The sequence below is a fragment of the Lissotriton helveticus genome, chromosome 1_1 (assembly GCF_964261635.1).
Source record: "Lissotriton helveticus chromosome 1_1, aLisHel1.1, whole genome shotgun sequence".
Classification (NCBI taxonomy): domain Eukaryota; kingdom Metazoa; phylum Chordata; class Amphibia; order Caudata; family Salamandridae; genus Lissotriton; species Lissotriton helveticus.
Genome location: NC_136057.1, coordinates 1,274,799,633 through 1,274,823,618, shown reverse-complemented (window position 1 = coordinate 1,274,823,618; position 23,986 = coordinate 1,274,799,633). Strand labels below are relative to the sequence as shown.

At 51.1% G+C, this 23,986-nt stretch overlaps 1 protein-coding gene across 6 annotated transcripts in view; it reads left to right on the top strand.

Annotated features, from left to right (window-relative positions):
• Window positions 1-23,986, top strand: part of KMT2E (lysine methyltransferase 2E (inactive)) — a 2,078,550-nt gene that overhangs the window by 1,487,811 nt on the left and 566,753 nt on the right. For all 6 annotated transcript variants that reach the window (XM_078680502.1, XM_078680521.1, XM_078680476.1 and 3 more), the window contains one exon: window positions 2,907-3,071. In XM_078680502.1, the coding sequence (XP_078536628.1) occupies window positions 2,907-3,071 (165 nt within the window). The remainder of the gene's footprint in view (window positions 1-2,906; window positions 3,072-23,986) is intronic.

Below are 23,986 nucleotides of genomic sequence, written 5' to 3'. Positions count from 1 at the left end.
ATTCCCGCCGGAACCCGAGCACAGAGCCTGACAAGACCCAGACTTCCAGACCTCTCTGACCCTCTCTTCACGACTGCAGCATAATTGAGATCCCTGGAGGTGACGAGATACGTGGGACCGGACATCTTAGAAAGCCTGCAACTTTTTAACTGTGCAGCTCCTGAGGCATCCTCGAAGCTGTGCACTGGGGATTGAGAAACCCCGAACCCGAGCTCCACCTGCACCGAAGATTAGCCCTCCATGCTCCACGAGTTCTGCGTGGGCCCCTTCTGCTTGTGTTCCGCTCGACGCGTTGTCCGGTTTCTGGCCCGTTGGCTAGTAGCCTCTGTGACGACAATCCTTTTTATCTACAAAGCTGGTCTGGTTGCTCCAGACTGGCCCTTGCTTCCCTGCAAAGGTGAAGCCCCACAGACCTTGCTGGTCTGCACCAGAAGCCTTCTTTGAATCCTGCGTGGGTTGCCTTTGCCAAGGCATGTTGACTCCAATCCGTAAGTCGATCCCTCCATCTGCGAGATCCTTCGTAGGACAGCTCCTCTCCAGCACCTGGTCGTCGTCAATGCCTCCTGGTCCGCGTGGCTGCAAAGACAAGCTTCAAGACAGCACCTGATTGCTCCTCGACGTCGTCTGGTTCCACCCGGTCACTGGCTAGTGACCCAGACTCTGTCCCCTCTGCTTTCAGGTCCTCTTCATCTTCGATCCACCCTTGGATCCACCCGGACATCTTCCTCCTGGTCGCCTGCAGCATCTTTCTTCAAAAGCACCATAGGATTCACCAGCGAAACACGACACATCTTCACACCTATGCACCCGCCGTCCGAGGGTGATGTAACGCGAGTACTTCGCTGCTCCCAAGGGTATTGACTATCCAAGTGTCTAGGTTTTTAGTTGTTTCCTCCTAGCTAAACCGGAAGTGTCCTAAATCCTTCTAAATCTAACTTCTAAGTTTCCATTTACTTTGCATTGACTCACGCGTGTGTGTAAAGACACTGTACGCGCCGCCTGTGGAACTCCTACTTCTAAACTAAGGTTCAGATAGTGTAGCCCCAGCGATTCCCTAGGCCCTAGGCCTTTCCTTTTCTCGTGACGTGGTACTTATACCACTTTCTTAATGTATGGTTTGCTTCGCCCCTAGGGCCTAACCGTAAATTGTGCAACTTAACGTATATGACTAAGTATCTTGTTGTGAGCTTTGGCCTCTGATCTCATAAAGAGTTCAGAAGAGTGTGTTATTAAATAAATACATATATATTTTATATATCGTGTGTGGTGTCCTTTCATTTGATATTCAAGGGGTTACATTTGGTAAAACAGCTGGCTTAACACGCCCTCAAGAGTCTTTTACCTAAGACTGTTCTGTCCATGCTACCAATAGGATAGCTGGTCTATAAGGTTGACTTACAACCATCACCATAAGGGTTGTTTGGACTGGTGCAAGGTGATCACTAGAATAGTGAACATCATATACCAGGCCAACTTCTCACACTCTGGGCAAAAGGAGCATTTCTGTCCAAGGTAGTCTTGCTCTTCCACATAGGGCAATCCATCCCCTTGCTGGCTTACTTTGCACCATCTTACCCGTCTAAGGGGGAAGAACAGCTTAATCGGCTGGACCAGAAATGGGCACTCAGTTTCGGAGTGGATCGAACCAGTGATTTTATACAGTACAACCTCCTTTTTGTTGGTTTCTCTGGGGCTAATAAAGGCAAAGCGGTGGAAAAGAGGGCCACCTCGAAATTGATTGTACTGTGCATCAAAATCTTCTTTGGGCTAGCCAAGAAGCAGTCCTAAGAAGGTTTGTGCTCTCATTCCACCACAGCGAAGGCTGCTACCTCTGCGCTGGTATGCGGTGTGGCAGTCGTGGACAGTTGCCAGGCTGTATGTGGATGTCACTCCACACATTCATGAAACATTGCTCTCTGGCAAGTCGGGTTCAGCGGAATGAGCACTTCGCCCAATCTGTCCCTCAATATTTCCTCGTCTGAGCCATTCCACAGACCAACCACGTGGGAGGTATTGCTTTGATATCTATTAGCTAGGTGAAGAATCTGCGATTAGAGTCTTCATCAGAATAACAAGTCACTTACCTTCAGTAATGCCTCCTCTGGTAGAGACTACCTATCCTCACTGACCCACCCTCCTATCCATTCTGTGCAGTTGACTCATATAGTCCATTAATAAGATTCCAACCGGCATTCAATCCTACTCTGATTTCAATGGCTCCACGTCCGTTGGTGAGAGCTGAGATCAGTAAAAAACTGACATAAGCTTGCAGAGGTGATGCATATGTAGCAGCCCTGATGTCATGTCTGGGGTGCGGCGGACCAGATGCGGAGCAGCTCCACACCACCCATCTGTGCGTGAGTGAATTGCAAGTTGGGTAATCTGCAGTTAGATAGTCTCTACCAGAAGAGACACTACTGAAAGTAAGTAACTTGTCCATTACCGCTTGTGCCATTTAATTGAGACGATAGATATGAGCAAGCTGCACATGTTTCCGCTTGCTAAACTTTTATATTTTGGCCATTTGACGATTAAGGAGTCTCCAACAGATTCCTCATTGTCTTTCCATCCACATTTGTTTTCCTTTCTGGTTTCCCTCTGCATTTTTAGGCTTTTTTAGAGTACCTAAGAAAAAGGGATGACTGCTATTGCTGGCATTTGTGGTGTTTTTTTTTTTAAACCAGAAAGTTAACTTCCAGCAAAGAGATGTGGATCTATGACTGCTAAATGGTGAAAAGTGACTTGTCATGGCTTTAGAATTTTTTCATTTCAAGCTTTGGGAAAATGTTCACATGATAAAGGACTCCATGTGCTTCAGAAGTAATGGTACATAAGTAAGTACATTTTGTATATGAAATTCGAATGCTTCAGCTTCGGTTCACCATACATAATGTCACATTTTGCAGACAAGAGAAGAGCGAAAAATGGAAGCAATTTTGCAAGCTTTTGCAAGAATGGAAAAAAGAGAGAAGAGAAGAGAGCAGGCTTTGGAAAGAATCGGTACCTCCAAAACAGATATCAAAACTGAAAATAAGGACATACAGATCATTACGGAGTTGGAGCTTATTCAGGTTGTTATTGTTTTTTTATATATGTGTATAAATATATGTTTGGGCTTGAATGATTCCTTTTGTTTGCTATAATTCATGTATCTTTTCCCGCATATTAACAATTTTTTTTTTTCAAAACCGTTTTTATTAAGAGTTCAAGCAGAATACGGCACAGCCCTCCACAGTCAGGAGGAGACTGTCAATGATTTACGTGGAAAAGCATGGCAGTGAACCCAGAGTTTCAAAATGACTTACCCCAACAATCCCCCCCATCCCACCCAGCCCCAAGCAGAAAACTACCCCCCACCCCAGCCCCAACTACCCACCCCTTATCCCACCCTAACCCGGTGCACGTGATCAGCTTAGCAACATGAGGTGTATAGCAATGGCAGTGTGGGCCAACAGTCTAGGGTACAGGATCCATCTCAAGAGACTGAACATCATCAGTGTCTATCGGGGGGTCAAGCATCAGGCCCCTGTAGTCCGCCCACCGCTTCCAGATTTTGTAGTGTTTGCGTGGGCACCCCCGGGCCTCAAAGACCGGCAGCTCTAGGCCCATAAGGAAGTCCAATCCTGCCTTCCACACACCAAGCGGGGGGGCCCGGTCGCTCTTCCAGGCCTGTGCCAAGTCTCGCTTGGCCACCACCAGCCCCAACAGCAGCAGGTGTCGTTTGTAAATGTTACCCGCAACGCCCTCCAGGACATGGAGAAGGCCCAGCCTAGGGGTACGGGGCAGGTCCCACCCCAACACCTCCGACAGGCAGTCCCAAACCCCAGCCCAGAATCTAGTCAGTCTCTCACAGGACCACACAGTATGGAAAAGCGTCCCCCTCTCAGTACCGCACCTCAGACACTCCGGGGCGGCTATCAGGCCCGCTCGCCACAGACGGTCCCTAGTATAATACGCCCTGTGAAGGTATTTGAATTGGATAAAGCGAAGACGAATGGCTATGGCAGTACCACGGGGAGATTCAAGGGCCTCACGCCAGTCGTCCTCATCCAGGGGGCGGACATCATTCTCCCAGGAGGCCTTCAACGTCGACAGGGAAGGGGAACAGTGCACGACCAGGGAGCGATATATCTGAGAGACCTTCTTGTCACCCAGGTCCCCCATAAAGAGTTTCGCTTCAATGGGACTAAATTCAGGGAGTTGCTCTAGGCCCACTAGGCTAGGGGCAAGGGCGTGGCGGAACTGGAGGTACCGGAAGAACTGGGACTTGGGCATATTAAATTCAGAACTAAGGTCCTGAAAGGACTTAAGCGTAGTGCCAGTAAGAACATGACCGAGAGACGAAATCCCGATCGCATCCCAGCCGCCAAACCCCGATAAGGAAGCCAACGCCGGAAGCAAGCCATTACGCCACAACGGGGTCTCGGCCGTCAGTCTACCCCACCAACCCACACGATGCAAGGCTTGTCGCCAGATCGCGAAGACCACCTGAGTGACTTTCGGCAACAATCTCCTCCGTCTGGCCGAATACAGTAAGGTGTGTAGGGAGGCACCATCCATCAGAGAGTGCTCCAGGGCATAGGCCGGATCACTACGGTCCCCGTACCACCACTCGTTAAGCACCAGGAGGTGGGAGGCTTGATAGTAAGAAAGCAGATCCGCGGACGCCAAACCGCCGCAGTAAGTAGAGAGAAAGCACGTGCGCAGCGCGACTCTAGAAGCACCCCCAGCCCACAGAAACCGACCCAGCACCGAGTTAACACTGCGGAACCACCGTGAGTCGATCCGAAATGGATGGTTCTGCAGTTGGTAGAGAAGCCGAGGTAAGGCCACCATCTTGAAGATGGCCGACCGACCATAGATGTTAAGGGGCATACGCGTCCACGTCTTGACGTCCATCTGGACCCGATCCCACACCGGCTGGACATTCCGATCCCACGCTACCGAGGCAGAAGTCGAGAGGAAAACACCCAAATACTTCACGCCATCAACAGCCACCCGAAGGGACGCAGCCCACGGACAGCAGGCCGAGTCACCCCCCAACAACCACAGGGTCGACTTACGCGGATTAAGAAAGAGCCCCGACGCCTGACCAAACTCCTGCATCAACTCAAGGATACGGGGGCCCGTACGCTGCAAATCCGTCATGAAGAAGAGGACGTCATCCGCATACAAGGCTATGCGGTCTGAGTGATCCGTCCCCCACACAAAGCCTCGATAAATGACATCACGGCGCACCCGGGCGGCCAACGGTTCCATAGCCAGTGCAAATAGGTACGGGGAGAGGGGGCACCCCTGACGCGTACCCCTGGTCACAGGAAACCGAGCGGAGACCGCTCCAGAGACCCGTACCGACGCTGTGACATCAGTATAAAGCAACCGAACATAGGAGATAAAGACCGGGCCCAAGTTCAGCAGCGGCAAGAGAGCAAACAGAAAGGTCCAGCTGACCGAATCAAATGCACTATCAATATCCGCCAGCAGAAGTGCCGCCTGATCCCCGGAAGACCCAATCGCGTCAACCGCGGCCTGCGCCCACCGGATGTTGTGTCTTGTCGCTCTGTGCGGCATGAAGCCCGCCTGATCAGGGTGGACAAGGGCCGAGATGTGAGGAAGCAGGCGGTTCGCGAGCGCTTTGGCCAGGAGCTTAGCCTCGAAGTTAATGAGGGATATAGGGCGATAAGACTCATGGCGGTCAGGGGGTCTGCCAGGCTTCTGAAACACCACAATTTCGGCGTGACTCCAGTCCGGGGGGAGGCTGCCACGTTCCCTCGCCAGTTCCAGCGCCCGCCTGTAGTGGGGACCGAGCTGCAGATGAAACTTCCTATAGAATTCACTGGGGAACCCACTCGGCCCAGGCGCCTTGCCCGCATTAAGCTGACCCAGTGCGTCGCCCAATTCCTCTGCCGTCAGGGGGAAATCTAAGTCATCGCGCACCTCATCCGATATAGCATGTGGGGGGACTGCCGCAAGGTATCCTTCAATGCCGTCCGGGGACATGTCCTCCCGAGAGGCATATTGACGCCCATAATAGCGCGCAAAGCTCGCCGCCAGGACCGCAGGATCTGTTATCGCTACCCCGGCGTCATCGACCAACCCCGGCAGAGTGACCGGCTGCAAGGACTGTTGACAAAGCCTGTGGAGCATGGTGCAAGACTTATCGCCCCACTGGTACACCCTACTACGTGTAGCCAACCACGCCTGGCGAGCCTCATCCAATAAGACAGAGGAGTAAGACTGCTGCGCCTGTAGGAGCAGCCGCAGTGTAATATCATCGGCTGCGTCCCTGTGCCTCGCCTCCAGCACCTCCACGTGCGCCGCAGCGGCAACAATGCCACTCTGCCGAGTCCGGCGGGCAGAAGCGCACCAGGCAATATCGACACCCCGCAGGACGGGCTTCATAGCCTCCCAGACCGTCACCGCGTCCACCCCTACCGCAAGATTGTCCTGCCAATAATGGGCAATCGCGCCACGCAGATGCTGAGAGTAGTCCGGACGCTGCAGGTGCCACGTAGACATCCGCCATCGAAATGGTTGGCGCGTCTTACAAAGATCAATTTGGACCGCCACGGGGGAGTGGTCAGACAGCCCGCGAGGCCGGATCGCCGCCCCCTTCACTCTGTCAAGGAAAGCCCCCGGCACAAACACACAATCAAGGCGCGAAAGGGAGCCATGCACAGCCGAAACATAAGTGTATTCCCGCCGCCCCGCATGCAAGTGTCGCCAAACATCTACCCATCCGAGGCCATCAATCATAGCACTCAACCGTGTAGGGGAGGCCACAGGCGCTGCCCCCGGTTCCCTCTGCCTGTCCAACGCCAAGTCTACCACATCATTCCAATCTCCACCAATCACAGCCAGGGAACGGGGGAGCTCAGTCCACAGGGCAAACAATCGCTCGGCAAGGGCCCATTGCAGCGGGGGAGGGGCATACACACTACCAAACACCACAGGCTCCACACCGATCTTCCCTTGTATAAACACAAATCGGCCCTGAGGATCTAGCCACTGACGCTCATGAGTGTAGGCTAGCCGTCTGTGGACAAGAATGGCCACTCCCCTCGAACCCCTAGTAAATCCAGCATGGAACACCTGGTGGAAGCCAAACCGCTGCAGACTCAGTGCCTTAGTGCCCAGCATGTGAGTTTCCTGAAGGAGGAGCACATCCGCAAGGTCCCTTTTGGCCCAGCGAAGCACAGCCCCCCGCTTAATCTTGTCCAGGAGCCCCCGAACATTCCAGCTCAGAATGCGCATGGAAGCGCCAGGAGACGCTAGACTGGGAACATCAGCCATTGTCATGGACAGGGAAACCCCGCGCTCTCCAGCACCCGACCCAGACCTCCCACACCCCAATTGCAAATATCACAAAGAACACGTGCACCCCACATAACACAACCCCAAACTCCACACCCCAGCTCCCCCCTCCCCCACCCCTATACCTCAAAAAACAATGAAGCATCTGTCGCGGCATACGGTACTCCAGGCCCAAAACATAGTGCCGAAAGTCAAGCATGCCAATGGATCCCAACTAGCCCCCCCAACCAACTAGACACACTCCCGAAAGCCACCCCCCAGTCCCAATAGGAGGAGGTAGCCCACATAGCGTGCCCCGAACCCCATCAAACACACAGCCAGGCTAAAGGCAGTGCGGTTCCAAGAAACAGAAGGCCACAAGGGTCCCACATTGCCGCCAAATAACAGGGTAATACTGCACCAGCCAATGTCCGTCCCACCGAGCAAAGTTCAGCCGCCACGGTGTAAGATCACTGATGAAGGCAGTCAGTAGGTGGCCAGCCAACGACGATCAGACGTCCTTGTCAGAAGTGTCCGTAGCATGTTGCGTGTCCCCCAGCAGGGGGTCCCGGGACAGGGACCGTCGGCGCGAGCGGGACTTGCGATGTCGTTTTCCTTTGCCCGGCTGGTCCCCCCGATCCTGAGATGAGCTGCGTGAGGAGCCGGAGTTCAACCCCGGCTGGGCGTGCGGCCGTAGTCCGACCGCCTCGTCGGTCCACCTGAAGACGGCCTCCGGAGTATCGAAGAAATGGGTCTTAGAGTTGAAGATCACCCGGAGGCGGGCCGGGTAAAGCAGCGAGTACTGAATTTTTAAGCCGCGCAGCTTGGCCTTGGCCTCCAGGAAGGAATGTCTCTGCTGCTGGACCAGTCTGGTATAGTCCGGGAATATCATGATCTTATGATTATCGTAGAGCAGAGTGTCTTTAAGCCGTGCCTCGCGGAGAATGACGTCTCTATCATGGAAATTGAGGATCCGGGCGATGATCGGGCGAGGCCGCTCCCCAGTCGGCGGCTTCTGCGTTAAGGCGCGGTGTGCACGCTCCACCACGAAGCAGCGCGACAGGGCGTCCGGGGGCAGCCAGCTCTCCAGCCACTGGGATAGGAAAGTGTCCATATGCCCCTTCTCACAGTCCTCCGGAAAGCCAATAAAACGCAGGTTGTTCCGTCGCGCCCTTCCCTCAGCGTCCTGCACACGAAGCGCTAGGCCGCGCTGAGACTGTTCCAGGTCAGCAACCCTCTTCTTGAGAGCGCCCACGTCTCCCTCCACTGCCGTGACCCTGGTCTCCGTTTCGGTGATGCGGGCGACCGCATTGCGAAGGTCCTGACGCAACAGCATCACATCGGCACCCACCGCGCCAATCTTAGCGTCCAACATGTCGCGGGACTGCGTGATGGCCGTCAGCAGCGCTGCATTGTCCGGTCCAGTATTCTGGCCTCCTCCGGCACCCCCTCCAGGGCCAGTGAATTTGTCGATAGGTCCCGTTTTGGCGGCGGCCGCGCCACCTCCACCTCTGGTCATGGCGGCAGCAGAGACGGCCGGGCAACACGCACCTGCAAGAGGGTCACCCCTCGGGACTGTCCACCACTCAGGCCCTCGGTCAGAGCTTTCGGGGGCTCCTATGCTCCAGCACCTCCGGTCCAAGGATCAGCGTCGGTGACTCTGGGCAGAGGCCGCCAAACCCGAGGCCCCTGCTCCGCCCTCCTCGCGTCCAAGCCCTGCACCGCCACCACACTGACCCCGGTGGTCACAGGGGGGATCCGGCTACTCCAGGCGTCACGAGGCCCTCCCGCAGGGCCGCCTCACCGCAGCCCCCAGCTATGCCGGCAGGTCCGCACACTGCAGGGGGCCCCTCCGCTCCTCCTCTCCCGGCCGGCACTCCGGCCCCCAGGCCACTGCTCGATGGACACTGCAGCAAGGGTCGCCGCCGGCCGGCCGGTGGATCCAGGCGGGACGCCTCCAAACTCGAGGCCCCTGCTTCAGCCAGGCGAGGTAGGCCGCTGCACGTTCTCCGCGGCTCCCCGGGGCACCAGTCCCAGCCACCACCACTGCAGGGGCACCCAGGGATCACCCCAGTGCCTCGGTAACACTAGGCAGCCCAGGGATCAGGCAGACAGGGAGGCTCTGCGGTCCACGCTCGGGCCCACCGGCCCGGGGACGCCAAACTCGAGGCCCCGGCGCCAGCACCCGGGTCCAGGCCGCTCCCTGCCCCGGCCGATTCCGACACTCCGGGTGTCCCGGGAGCGCCGCTCTCAGGATCGGATGGCTCCCAGCGCTATCCGCCACTGTAACTGCACTTGTGGCAAAGAATGCAGGGTCCGAGGGCAGGATAAAAGGAAGGATAATCGCCGGGCTAGCGGGAGCTCTAGAGAGCCACGTCCGCCATCAGCGCCCGCTAAGCCACGCCCCCCCCATATTAACAATTTTTGGATGCTCATTTATGTTAAACATTGACATTGTCTTGTCAACATGACAAGAAGTGTCAGCTTGTTGTTTGCTCAAAGATAATACAGTGTATTTTTTTGCCAGTTGTTGGGATTGGAATGGCCCCACCAAGTGTGTTTCTTCACTCCGAGTTCCCGACTGCATGTAAATCTGGTATTCTGACCTTTTATTTCTGCCCTGGGTCACGCTAATTTGAGCATTTGCCTCAGGGCCTGCTCCATGTAACCCAGAGTTTCCCGTCACCCACTTACTCAAAGAATTTTATGGCGCCATGCACTCCATCTTTTGGCCACTGGAGTGCCTTTGTGATCTATGGAGCTGAGAGATTCCCCTGCTGGTTACCATCGGCGGGTTCGCCCTTTACACCAAGAATTCTCTCCAGATCCACTCCTGGACTGACTATGCCATAGGCTGCTTCCTCGATCTACCCTGTCTCTTTTCCTTCTGGCGCCATTCCCGGCACCACTAGCGTTGAGCCGATTATTATGCTTGACCTGGTGCTGTCCTGGTGCCACTCGATGTTAATGCCGGCGCCGTCCAGTCCTCAATATCTTCTTGACTTTCCACGCCTTGACAGGCCCTCCCTCCCCTGGATAACCATGATGACGACAAGTGTTATGAGGAACTGGATGATGCCAGTGGCCTGGATACCTTCCCAAACTCTTGCATGATTTCCCCTTTAGGCCACGTTTTGGGGGAAGGTGCATCTTTTGCCACCATTATGAGAAGGGCGGCAGAGGTTCTCCAGCTGCCGGCAGTTGAGGTAAAGACCAGTGTCTTCACAGAGGTGCTTCACCCTGTGGCGGGCTCATGTGAACACATGCTCCCGTTTAATGAAGCCCTCACTGGCGTGCTCTTGTGGGCTTGGATGAAACCTTGCACATGGGCTCCTGTGACATGTCTGATTGCCTGTTGGCACTGTCCCGGCCCGGCAGACCCAGTTTTCTTTTCCCAGAACCCCTCCCTTGAGAGTGGTGCAGGCTTCAACAGCAAAAGCTACCTGAAGTGCGTTCCCTGTCTCACCACTAGATAGGGAATCCAATAGGCTAGACACCTTTGGGAATGCATCTTTTCTTCCAACATCCGTACTCGGCAGTCTCAGTCATCACTCTATGCCTCTTGGGCCGATATTCCCACACATTGTCTGATTCATTTGCACAACTGCTTCCCTTGCTGCCCAACAAAGGCCGAACCACCCTCAACTAGACTTTTGTGGATGGCAGGGATGCGTCGAAGTTTGTAATCCAGTGTGGACTTGACCCCAAAGACTCCCTAGATAGAACCATGGCTTCTACGGTGGCACTGTGTCGCCATGCTGGGTTACTGTCCACTGGGTTTTGGTGATATTGTTCAATCGTACTGATTTACAGGTCCTTTGATAGCTCCCACCTATTTGACAAGAACACCAATGCAGCATTCAAGCGCTTTTACAGAGCAGGGTCACTTCCCGATCCATTGGCCTTTCCCCCCAACCCGGCCGCAACAGTAGTCCTTTTGGTTTTACCACTGCCGTGTAAGGGGCAACTTTGGGCATCCACGGCATCAGCCATACCCAGTCCAATTAATCCACTACTGAGAAGCGATGAGAGATTACACCTTTCCTCATTCTCCCACCAATTGTATATAACTCACTTCACAAGAAGGACCTCTAGTTAGGGGTAAAGGCAAAATAAGATTAGTCACCCTTTTTGAGGTGGGCTATTGGTCCCACATAGGTTAGGGGAAATGGAAAGAAAACAATAAAAAGCCCAAGGAGAAGATCGGAAGCTACTTTGTAGGAGATGCATAAAAAAGAAAAGAACCACTTGGGAAATACCAAAGGGTTGTAAATACTGCGCTCATCCACTCAGTCTGTTGCATGCTTCATCATAGGGCCGCTCCGACAACCTGATGCAGATCGACTTACTGGAAGGAGTGCAAGTCCCTGGTGCAGAGAACAATATTAAAACTGTCTAAGTGGATATCTGAGACCTTCATTATGGATTCCACTTGGCAGGATTAAAAAGAAGTTGTTCATGGGGGTATATGGGAAAAGTAACGTCATCATTACCCTATCTGGTGTATCAACATGTTTCTGCCCTTGATTGCCGTCCAGTAGGGTCATTGGCACTCATCAGGATAAAGATTCCAAAAAAATGTCCTTGTAGTGTTCCCTCCTAGCCTAATCACTAGTTGTTATTAGACCTATCCGTGGCAATACTTGCCCTTTAGTAGACACACATCGTCTGAATACCTAGGGAAATAAAACAAAGTTCCTAATTATTTGTTCGAGGCATATGTGCATAGATCGCCATCTGGTGTTGGGCCCGGATGTTTGCACTTGTTTTTGTCTTGGAAAAGTCTTTTGAAGTCATGATATAGGTGACTCCTCCTTTGGATGATAGTGTGCAAGGGCATCGTCTCCATCTTCAGATAGTTTTTTTCCACCATTGGGCTCAGATGTGTTTATCGCACTCCAGTTCGGTGCTGTTATCGATACAACTTTGGACAAGCAATCCTTCACCCTTTTGATTGTTTTGATCGCAATCCCTAGTCGTCGCGCATCTCTTCAACTTCGAAGTCCTCTATTCCGGTCGTCGACAAAGGCCTTTGGGCCTACCTAGGCTGTTACATCTGGCTCTTACAAAAAAAGGACTCCATTTAAAAAGTGTTGTCAATGTGGATCGAAGTTTCCACACACAGACCTTCATGAGGTGTGTAACCTGTGCCTTTCACTGGAGCACGAGGCCAGAGGCTGTCCAGCTTGTGCCTCTTTCCGCTCCAAGAAGACCATTCGGAATCATCAAGCTCGAAGTAACATGGCTCGCTCGTTGACATCCATCCCCGATGACATCTTCCAGGAGGGCGTCGATATGCCAGAGCCGGAGCGAATCGAATAAGAAGCCGATGACTCCGACGTCGTAGACATCACTCCTGGGCAGCGGGTCGTAAGTAGTGACATCAACCCCAACCCACTCCCATCACCACCAAAAAAGGCTTCGGTAACACCTTCACCTTCGGGCCTAGGTGCGCACCGAGACAAAACTTCTCACGCCACGCCTTCGGGCCCGGCAAAGAAGTCCATAAACAAGCCTTCAGGCCACTCAGGATCGAGTCAGCCTGCCGTCGGTGTTGAAAGCCAAACCCCGGCACCCAAAAAGAAACCATCCTCCTCTTCCGTGCCAAGCCCTGCCTCCACATTGAGGCACTCGGCACCTAAACCTACTAGCACCGACCCCTTGACTCTGAAAAAGTTATCGGAACCGAGTAAAAAGCCACTTCCAAAAAGTACAACTGCTCAACCGTAGGAACCGAAAAAACCCTCTGAACCGAAAAATCAACCGGTACCGCAGGTTCCTTCAGAGACTAAGAAATCTCATGCTTCCAAGCCGAAATAGCATAAATCCACTCCTGAATCGGTGCCACGCACGCCTTAGGAACCGAAAAATTCGGCAGCAGAGGACCTGCCTCAACCAGAAGAGCTTTTTAAACCGGATCCAAACCAAAAAACTCTGGTAAAAGACCCAAAAACAGGTCAACTGATTCTCGGCTCCAAAAAGAGACCAATGAACATGCCTCTGCCGGCTTCACCTCCACCAAAGAAGAGACATTGCAACATCTCCTTTCAGAATTCCTTCACCCCCTCCGCTTCCACCTCCCCGTCTATACCACTCCCCTACACCATCTCCACTCCCCTCACCATCTCCTCCACCAATGGATGATGATGTTGATACCTTTGATGACGGGGGCAGGGTACAGACGACGAACTACTAGGGAATCCTAGTCCGCCTCACACCCCAGACCCATGGGACGATTATAATACACCAGATTTCCTTAATGTACCACAAGATGACAACTATCCCTCTAGACCTTCCCCTCCAGAGGACACCATAGGTGTCAACCGGCTCGTCCATAGAGCTGCACGATACCACAGGGTGGATTTACATACAGACCCTGTGGATGAGGATTTCTTAATGGACACATTTGATACATCCCTAAGGTCCACTTCTGTCCTCCCTATGTTAAAAGGAGTAATCTCTAACGCCAGAAAGAGGGCCAATTCACAAACATCGGGATGCTCCACCTCCCGACAAAGAATCAAAACTCTTGAACGCTTCTTGAAAACGTACAGCGCCACAAGCAGCCAATATATGGCGAATCGCCAACACACAAGCTTTGTTGGCTAGGTACAATAGGGCACACTATGACGAGCTAGAGACCCTATTGCAACACCTCCTGACAAATACAAAACCAGGGCAAACGACCTCATACAGGAGGGTAAACTCATAACCAACACCTCCATTCGTTGCGCTCCAGACGTAGCAGACACCGCCTCCAGAGCTATTAACACAAGTGTCATTCTATGTAGACATGCATGGTTATGCATTTCTGGTTTCAAACCAGACGTGCAAACTACAATACTTAACCAGCCATTTGATCAGCAACACCTATTTGGCCCTGCTGTGGATTCATCTCTAGAAAAGATGAAAAAAGACACCGACAGAGCTAAATCAATGGGAGCCTTGCAATTGCAAGCTCCCAGTTGTTCTTTTTGTCGCTCCACCTTAAAGGGCACCTCCAGAGGCTATTCCTCTGACAACCCCTCCACCTCCTATAAAAATCCCACCCAGACCTCATTCACCAGAGGTTATCAAAGAGGAGGTTACAGAGGCAATAATAACAAAGGTAGAGGCAAAATCAACATTCTCCAGTATTGGGGTGTCTTTCATAGATTCACCTGCCTGAATCATTTCCCGACGTTGGAGTGGGAGTCCCACGGTACATAAAAAAGCAATAATTATGCACATAATAACCAAAAACCCTTGGTAGTATAAAACCAGGAAGTAAAGTAGCCCAAAGCTACAAGAAAAAAACTTCCACACCTATCACTCTCCTAGTCATTATATACAGTCCAATCAGGCGACAGCACCCACCAGAATGTTCTTCCCGGAGGCTCAGGCTCTCTGATTTTCTACTGCACATCGTGTGAAGGGAGTCTCCCTGAGCTCTGCTCAGTACTTCACTATTTTTTCTGGCTTTCACCTCCTTTTCAGGATGTCATCTGCTAAGAAATCTCTCTTTAGACCTTGCGAATCTTGTGGAAAGCTCCGGCTATTTTCAGAAGATCCCCACAAAAAGTGCATCTACTGCTTTTATCCAGATCATGAGGTGAGAGATTGTAAGATTTGCAGGACCTTCCCTCAAGACCCTCAGAGAAACAGAAGACCGCCTACTTCTGTGGCTACAGAAGATTAAAGACCAGGATAACCCTTCATCTGAGGTGGGAAGTGTGGCCTCAGGTTCATCTGTGTTCTCCAGGATGAGGATGGCTGAGGAAGATTTATCTTCTCCTGGGGCTAAGGTGTCAAGAAAAGTTCAACCCTCTAAGGGTTCTAGCTTGCCTTCTTCAAAAAAGGCTTTTCTACCTTTGAAATCAACTCCTGTGTCGCCCTCAAGAAAGACTGGAAAGTCTCTGGCGCCAAAAAGGTTTCCTGAGAAAGATTTTCCTCAGAAGAAAACCCAGTCGTCGACGGCTTCTCGACTTCAACGTTGACAGTTACCTTCTAGTCGCTGAGACCTAAGATGATAATGTCGTCAGCTTCATCTCTGTGGACGCTGGTCTCTGTTGCAGTTAGACCCATCTCCTCGACGAAGGAAATGTCATCTATCGTCGACGACGACGAAGGTTAAGAAGATCCTGTCAATGAAGACTGCCTCATCAGCGGCCTCGTCGTCGATGAAAACTACCTCGTTGACAAAGACTGACTCGTCGACAGCCACACCTTCGACGAAGACTGCCTCGTAGTCGACGGCCACACCGTCGAAGAAGACTGCCTCGTCGTCGATGGCCTCATCGTCGTCGAAGAGTCCCTTGTCGTCGAAGACATTGTCGAGGAAGATTGCCTCGTCGTCGAAGACCTCGTTGACGAAGATTGCCCCGTCGACGAAGACAACTGCCTCGTCGGCGGTCACTATCCTAACACCAACTCCATCAACGACGAGATCGTCGACGGCAACATCGTCGACGCCTCTTACGGCAGCTTCTTTGCTGGAAAGACGTGGCTCTTCATTGGAAGCTCTCTCCCCACTGAAGTTACCTGAACAATTGATGGATTCTGAAGACGAGGAACAATCAGATGTAGACAACAGATTCCGCACTGCTAGGAGTCCGTCAGAATTACTAATTAAGTATCAGGATAAACATCAGGAGAAAGTACTGTTCCCTGTGCCTGTACATCAAGCTCCTGCCACGGTGCCCACAGCACAGATGCCTTTGGCCCTGCTCAATAACTTACAATATATGTTGGCGACTACTATCGCTGGTTCCCTCCATCTGAATCGGCTGAGTCTCTCCCATCGACGCCCATGCCTCAGGTCTCTGTATCTTCTTTAAGATTTTCAAGACCACCTTCGCCAGCACCATCTCACCATTCCCAAGATGCTAACACCACGGACTAGGACAGAGAGGAAGGAGAGGTGGATGACAAATCTGTTCTGTCGAAGTGGGATGAATGCCAAATTCAAACTCAATCACCATCTGCTCCAGCTCCTGCTGACTCTCCTCCAGTAGACATCAGAGGTTTCCATCTCCTGATGCAGAGGGCTACAAAGAGATTTCTAATACCGATGGAGACAAAGGACAACTGCTTTCTTTATGATTTTAAAGATCAGCCGCGAAGGCAAGTAAGGACCATTCCCATCATAGATTTCATCTGGAAGGAAGGGTTAAAGATCATGGCAACACCTAATTCTCTTCCTGCAGTCTTGCCTCGGTTGGACAAAAAGTATAAGGCACCGGGCGACTCACCTGCATGCCTCATAGGGCAGCCTAAAGCTGATTCGGTCGTTGCCCAAGCGGCACAGAGACGTGCCAGGAACCCCTCTTCGCCTATAACTGCTCCACCAGACAGATAGCAGACGGCTGGATTCCATTGGGAAGAAAGTCTCCACTAAGGCAGCAACAACTGTCCGTGCCGCAAACTCGCTATCAATATTAGGGAGATATGACCGGCAGATGTGGTCAGACATCTCCCCCTACATTGAAATGCTACCAGAACCTGCAAAATCCAAGGCAAGGAAAATCTTACGGGAAGGAGAATGTACTTCTGCGGAAATTATCGAAGCAGCAGTGGATGTGGCGTCTACAGGATTCAGGCAGCTAGCGGGTGCAGCAGTGCTAAGGAGGCAAGGTTGGCTGAAATCTACATCCTTTCACCAAAAAGTCCAAGCTAAAATAATCGACATGCCATTTGATGGAGAGTTTCTCTTTGGCCAGCATGTCGACGAGGCCCTTCAGGCTATCAAAAAGGACAAAGAAACGGCAAGATCACTGGGTAGCCTTCAGTTTCGTAAGTCGTCCTTTCGAGGTGCTAAAGGACGTGGATCCTTCTCCAATAGAGGGGGCTACAATCAACAGAGGTCATACCAAACCTCTCAAAGTAATCAGAGATACCAACCTTACTAGCAACAGTCATACGGACAGCGAGGTAACTCCTACTCGCAATCAAGAAGGAAGCCCTCCTACCATGGTCGAGATTCCACCAAGAAACAATGAGACACCATCTCTGCCCTCCCCCAGTCAAACGTTGGAGGAAAAATATCCCAATTCTACTCAAACTGATCCGCAATTACAACAGACAAATGGGTCCTGGATATAGTGGCCAGAGGCAACAATTTAGAATTCATCAAGATCCCTCCAAGCTCTCCTACCAAGGGCCCACCTCCTGCTCATCTCAAGGAGCTGTTTTCCCAAATAAACTTGATGATTCGGAAGGGAGCGATCGAAGAGGTCCCTCATTTGCAAAGAGGAACAGGATTTTACTCAAGATTTTGCCTCATACGGAAAAAGTCGGGAGAATGGCGCCCCATCCTCGACCTGCGCGCCTTCAACAAATACCTGAAAAAACTGTCCTTCCAGATGTTAACACTTCAAGAAATCCTCCAGCTTCTTTCGGTAGGGGATCACTGTGAGAAGTTGGCCTGATATATGATGCTCACTAGTTCTAGTGATCACCTTGTATCAGTCCAAACAACCCTTATGGTGATTGGTTGTAAGTCAACCTTATAGACCAGCTATCCTAATGGTAGAATGGACAGAGCAGTCTTAGGCTAAACTCTTTTGGCATGTGAAGCCAGCTGTTTTACCACATATAACCCCTTGAATACCAGATGAAAGGACACCACACAGGTTGTTATGAAAATAAACAATATATTTATTACTAGCGAACACCTCTGAGCTCTTTATGAGATCAGAGGGCTAAGCACATAACAATACTCTTTAAGAAAAATACAATAAGTTGCACAAATTACAATGGTGCCCTAGGGGCACGACAAACCATATACTAAGTAAATGGTATAAGGAAATCGATAGAGGAAATGAAGATGCCCAGAGGCTGTAGGATCGCTGGGACTACACTACCCTAACCTTAGGTAAGTAGCAGCAGGCCCACGGGACGCGTGTGCAGAGTGTGAACTCACACGCAAGATGCTGAACAAAGTCAATGGGCTGAACAAATTACGAAAAGGTAAGTAACAGACAGTTCCGACTAGTTAGGACTAAAACGACTGGATACTTGGACACTAGGAGAGTCAATCTACCTATGAGCACCGAAATGCTCTCGTTACCTCACCCGCGGGCTGCGGGTGCATAGGTGTGAAAGTGTGTCGGGTTCCTGCGTTGAAGTCAATGGAGCCTTGAAGAAAGATGCTGCAGGCGACCAGGAGGAAGATGTCCAGTGCGATCCCAGGGTGGATCAAGGAAGAAGAGGACCTGAAAGCAGAGGGTACAGTGTTCAAAGTCACTAGCCAGTGACCGATGTGGAACCAGGAAGGAACCAGATGCTGTCGTCGCGATCAGGTGAAGAGTGGATGCTTGTCTCTGCAGCCACGCGGACCAGGAGGTGTCTTCGACGACCAGGATGGAGGCACGAGCTGTCCCACGCAGGCTCTCGCTGTCGGCGGTGTCGGATCCGGATTCGGAGTCAACAGGCCTTGGCAAAGGCAACCCACGCGGTGAGTGGAAACGGCGTCTGGTGCGGACCAGGAGGGTCCGGGGTGCTCCTCTTTTGGAATGGAGCAAGGGCCAGTCTGGAGCAACCAGACCAGCGGTGTAGATTTCGTGGATCGTCGTCTAGGAGGCCACTAGCCAGCCGGCAAGTGACCAGACAACGCGTCGAGCAGCAACCAAGCAAAAGGGCCCCACGCATATCTCGTGGATGCTGGAGGGCTGGTCTTCGGTGCAGGAGCTGCTCGGGGCTGGGGCTTCTCAATCCCCAAAGCACTTACTCGAGCATGCCTCTGAAGTCGTGCTGGAAGCGAAGTGCAGTTTCTTCAAGATGGCCGGTCCCACGTGTCTCGTCGCACCCACGGATCTCAGCTGTGCTGCAGATGTAGGTAGAGGTCGGAGAGGTCTGGAAGTCCACGTCTCGTCGGGCTCTGAGGTCTGGTTCCGGCAGGAAGGACGACAAAGTGAACCGCTAGGATGCTTGATGGTGCCTGCAGTTGCAGGGTGGACACTCCTTGCCCACAAGGGAGATTCTTCAGTCTTCTGTGGAGCAGAACGTCGAAGTCCAGAGTTTCTTCTTGTAGAGTAGTTCAGGACAAATCTAATTTGGAATGGGACCAGCTCCTACCTTTATCCTGCTAAAGGTGGCTGTACTAGTGACTAGGTCCCTCCCATGGGTGGGACCAGGAAGGGGGGTGGTTACACCCCCTATCCTTTGTCCGGTTTCACACCAGAGCTGGGGCTGGAGTGCCCCAGCAACTGGTTTGAACCGGGGTTTGCACAGGGACACCTTGTGTGCCCCAGGCATGTCTCATTCCTTTCAGCCCTCCCTACCTCAATACACAAAATCCTGTCTGGGGTGGTGCTAGCACCTCCCAAGACAGGAAACCCTTTGTCCAGGCCTCCCTCGCTGGAAGGACTCCCAGCAGTAGGTGGTCAGACTTGTGTCTGTGGTGGCAGCATCCATTTGTGATGCTGAGGCTCTGTTTAACTTTAACCGGGGTTCACAGTTACATACATGTCGTGTCCCTCTAAAAGGGTGGAATGCTACCCCCGTCGCCAGAACTGGCGAGGGGGTAGTATTCCAATCCGTATGACACCTTACTCGACATGTTTTGATAATATTATACCAAAGTTAGCATTCAACCCCGAGGATTGTAATGCACTTAAGAGTATATGGTATAGCGTTATCATGGAACAGCTATAAGGACTTGGTTCCGCAAGCTGCAGACAGGCTCAGCTCATGCTAGAGCACCATCTCACATAATTCCAAGCACTCTGCCTTCAGGATTGATAAGGCCTGCCATAGGAGTGACTGATAGGAGTTTATATGTCCATTTTGGGGTTATATATAGGTATACTATATCTACAGCAAAGGGTGATTACACCACCTTGCCCCAGCTGTCTTACTAGCCAGTTGTGTCTGTTTAGATGGCCAGCCAGGGGTGGCATAATACATGCTTCAGCCCCTGGTAGGCCCTTGGTACACCTATGCCCTGGGTACCTAAGGTACACTGTACTGGGGCTGATAAGGTGGCCCAGTACCAATTGGTACATGCACCTAAGGTACATGTGTGTCAATTTAGAGAGAGAACAGCTAGGCTGTGGGTCTGATTAGCAGGCCCACAGCCAGGGAAAGTCATAAACCAGTGAAGCAAAAAGCAAAAATCTGGGGTGACCATCGATTGCAGACCCTACTCTCCTACAATCACAGGGCCACCGTCGACCATTAAGATGCTTATTTTCATGTGCCAATCCTCCCCAGACACAGAAAATTCTTACGGTTCAGAGTGGTTGGCAGGGACTTTCAGTTCAGAGTCCTTCCCTTTGGACTACAGTCAGCACCCCGCGCATTCACAAAAGTGCTAGGTCGGTGACTCGCACACCTTCGCATTTAAATCTTCCCATACTTGGACGACTACCTTATCAAGACGAATTCCTTTTCATGGGCAATTGCGCACGTTCAAAGATGTCTATCGCGGTTCCAATCTCTGGGTCTCTCCATCAACTTCGACAAATCTCATCTGATTCCGTCGCAAAGGAAGACCTTCTTGGGAGCCACGCTGGACACCCAACTCACTCAGGCTTTCGTCTCAAGAGAGAGACAACACAAGATCTGCAAGCTAGCTCGCCTGTTGCAAGAAAAAGAGTAAGTTTCAGTTTGACTATTCAAATCTTTCCTGGGGCAGATTTCATCCTACATCCCTCTGATACCCAACTGCAGTCTCAGAATGAGGCCTTTGCAAGAAGAACTCAACCTCCAATGGTTGCAAGTTTTAGGATCGTTCGACGACCTCATTCTCATAACTCCCCGGATGCGAGAAACTTTTCTTTGGTGGACTCGGATGAAGATCTTGCAAGAAGGATGTGCATTCCTGGCGGAAGTATCATACTTCACCATCACCACGGACACTTCCCTCGAAGGATGGGGGGCACACCTTCAGGGAATGACAGTCAACGGGAAGTGGAATGTACAGCAAATGAAGTGTCACATCAACCTCCTGGAGTTGCGTGCCATTTTCTTGGCCTTGAAGTCCTTTCGAACTGTCATCCAGGGGGCTTCAGTACTAATTCAGACAGACAACACTACAAGTATGCATCACTTAAACAAACAGGGCGGTACAAAGTCTGCCCTGCTCTCTCAACAAGCCCAGGAGGTCTAGGACTGGGTACTGCGTCACAAGATCAACCTTTCAGCTGTCCATGTTCCGGGGGTCTCCAATGCCCTAGCGGATTCCCTCAGCAGATCTCCAATATCCAATCATGAATGGGAGATGCATCAACCAACATTGGATCGAGTCTTTCGGGAGTGGGACCATCCCGATCTGGACCTGTTTGCGACCAGCCAGAACCGCAAATGCCCACACTTTGCAAGCTGGCTTCCCCACAAGGACTTGTGCTGGAATGCGCTTTCAATGAACTGGTCACAGATATATGCCTATGCCTTTCCCTCGGTTCCGTTGGTTCCCAGAGTCATCCGTAAGATGAAGAAACAGCCTTGTTGCCTCATTCTCATTGCCCCCAGATGGCCTCGCGAATACTGATTCACCGAACTTCTCCTCCTTTCGGAGTGCAATCCCATTCAGTTTCCAACAATACCGAACCTTCTGTCCATCCAGAAGGGTCAGATCTGTCACCCGGACCCAGCATCCTTGAGATTAGCAGCCTGGCTTCTCAACATCTTGAATTTGCACAACTAGATATTCCTGTAGACTGCCAAGAAGTTTTAGCCAACGCTCAAGCACCTGCCACGATTAAGACATACAAACTCAAATGGAAGAGATTTTGCACTTGGTGTCAATCTGCCAATTCATGCCAAACCCGAACAGATCTTACTGTTTTTTCTTCAATTGGCGAGATCGGGTTTATCTCATTCCACGTTGAAAGTGTTCTTTGCAGCTATTTCAAGGTTCCGACAGGATGGGTTAAACTCTCTCTACCCCCCAAGAGTTATCCAACAGTTCTTCAAAGGGTTATTTCAAATGTTTCACCCTATTTGGCGTCCACCTCCATCCTGGCATCTAAATGTGTTGCTCGTGTAATTTATGCGGCACCCCTTTGAACCTATCCATAAGTGGATTTAAAGTTCCTTTCTTGTAGGTATCTTTGCTTTTGGCGCTGACATCATCAAGGAGGGTCAGCGACATTCAAGCATTCACGATTAAGACATCTTTTTCACAGTTCACCTCAACTTCAGTGGTACTTCGTACTAATCCCAGCTTCATGCCTAAAGTACCTACAGACTTTCACCTTAATGAACCGATAATTTTGAACACTTTCTTTCTAAATCCTCAAACATCTGCTGAAAGAGCCTTGCATTCCCTTGACACCAGTAGATGTCTCAAGTTCTATCTTCAACTAACTGCAACAATTCGGAAATCAGATCAGCTATTTGTAGCATACGGAAGATTACATCAAGGTTAGTCTGTATCCAAGCAGACCATAGCTCGTTGGATGTCCGCGGCGATTAGCCTGTGTCATCAGCAGGCGGGAAAACCTTTACACACCATGCCAAGAGCACATTCTACAAGATCGATTGCCTCATCTACCGCTCTCTTTGCTGGTGTGCCTCTTCTTTAGATCTGCAGAGCGGCAACTTGGTCCAGCAGACACACTTTTACCAAGCATTACTGTTTGGAGGCTTCAAGTGATACAGATACGTCAGTGGGACGAGCTGTTCTCTGCAATCTTTTTAAATAAGGTGAGCCTCTGTTTTCCCTCCTCCACTATGCTCTTTCTTAGACGCTTATCGACATATTTCTTTTTCAATATCTTAAATTGTTCTGCATATGTTAAACACAAAGATATCTATGCAGGAGTATAACAGTGTTGATATTTCATTGCATCAGTATGTTTTTAGATATCTTTATGTATATGGATTTATATATATATATATATGGCGGATGGCTGGCGAATGATTTGCACAATAAATCACTGAAGATTTTCATCAAATCTGGGCTTACTCAGCGTTGTTCTTTTCTGGTGAGGAAAGACTTTGGGATAAGCGTCTCACGAGCACTATGTTACTGTACTTCTATCTATTCTGATTCAGGCATGTGAATCTATGAAAGACACCCCAATACTGGAGAAGAACAATAGTAACTTACCTGTAATCTGTGGTTCTCCAGTATTGGTGTCATAGATTCACATGCAACCTGCCCACCCCCCCTCAGAGGCTGATTATGCTCTTATACCTTCAGTTCACTCCTGTGCGAGAAAATCTGAGAGCCTGAGCCTTTGGGGAGAACATTCTGGTGGGTGCTGTCGCCTGGTTGGCTGCAGTTTGGACTGTATATAATATCTGAAAGAGACACGTTAGTGATAGATTCCTTACCTTAGAATATGCCCAGGCGTCAGACTGGATCCAGAAATTTTTTGCGTAGCAGTACCCATGCGCGTCGGTAGGCGTCGTCCGTCGTTGGCGTCATGGGCACTGTGATGACGTCGTCAGAGTACTTAGACGCCGCCTCCGCGTGCTGACGTCCGTTATTCTTTTTGCGCGCCAGCAAGCGCTGATCCGGAAAAAGTGGTACCTTTAGTCTACTTTTGACTAAACTTTTTCGATCATTTTTGATCTGTTTCGAAGTCTGTACGACTCCGACGGTGCCGGTAGGGATGCCCGGGTTCAAACCCTGCGCCGACTGAGACCAACTGATGTCGGTTACCGACCCCCATCGCCGGTGTATTCATTGCCTAGGCCTTGACCACGACTAGACAACAACGCACACAACAGCAAGGAACTCTTCAGCATCGTCAAAGAGCTCTCC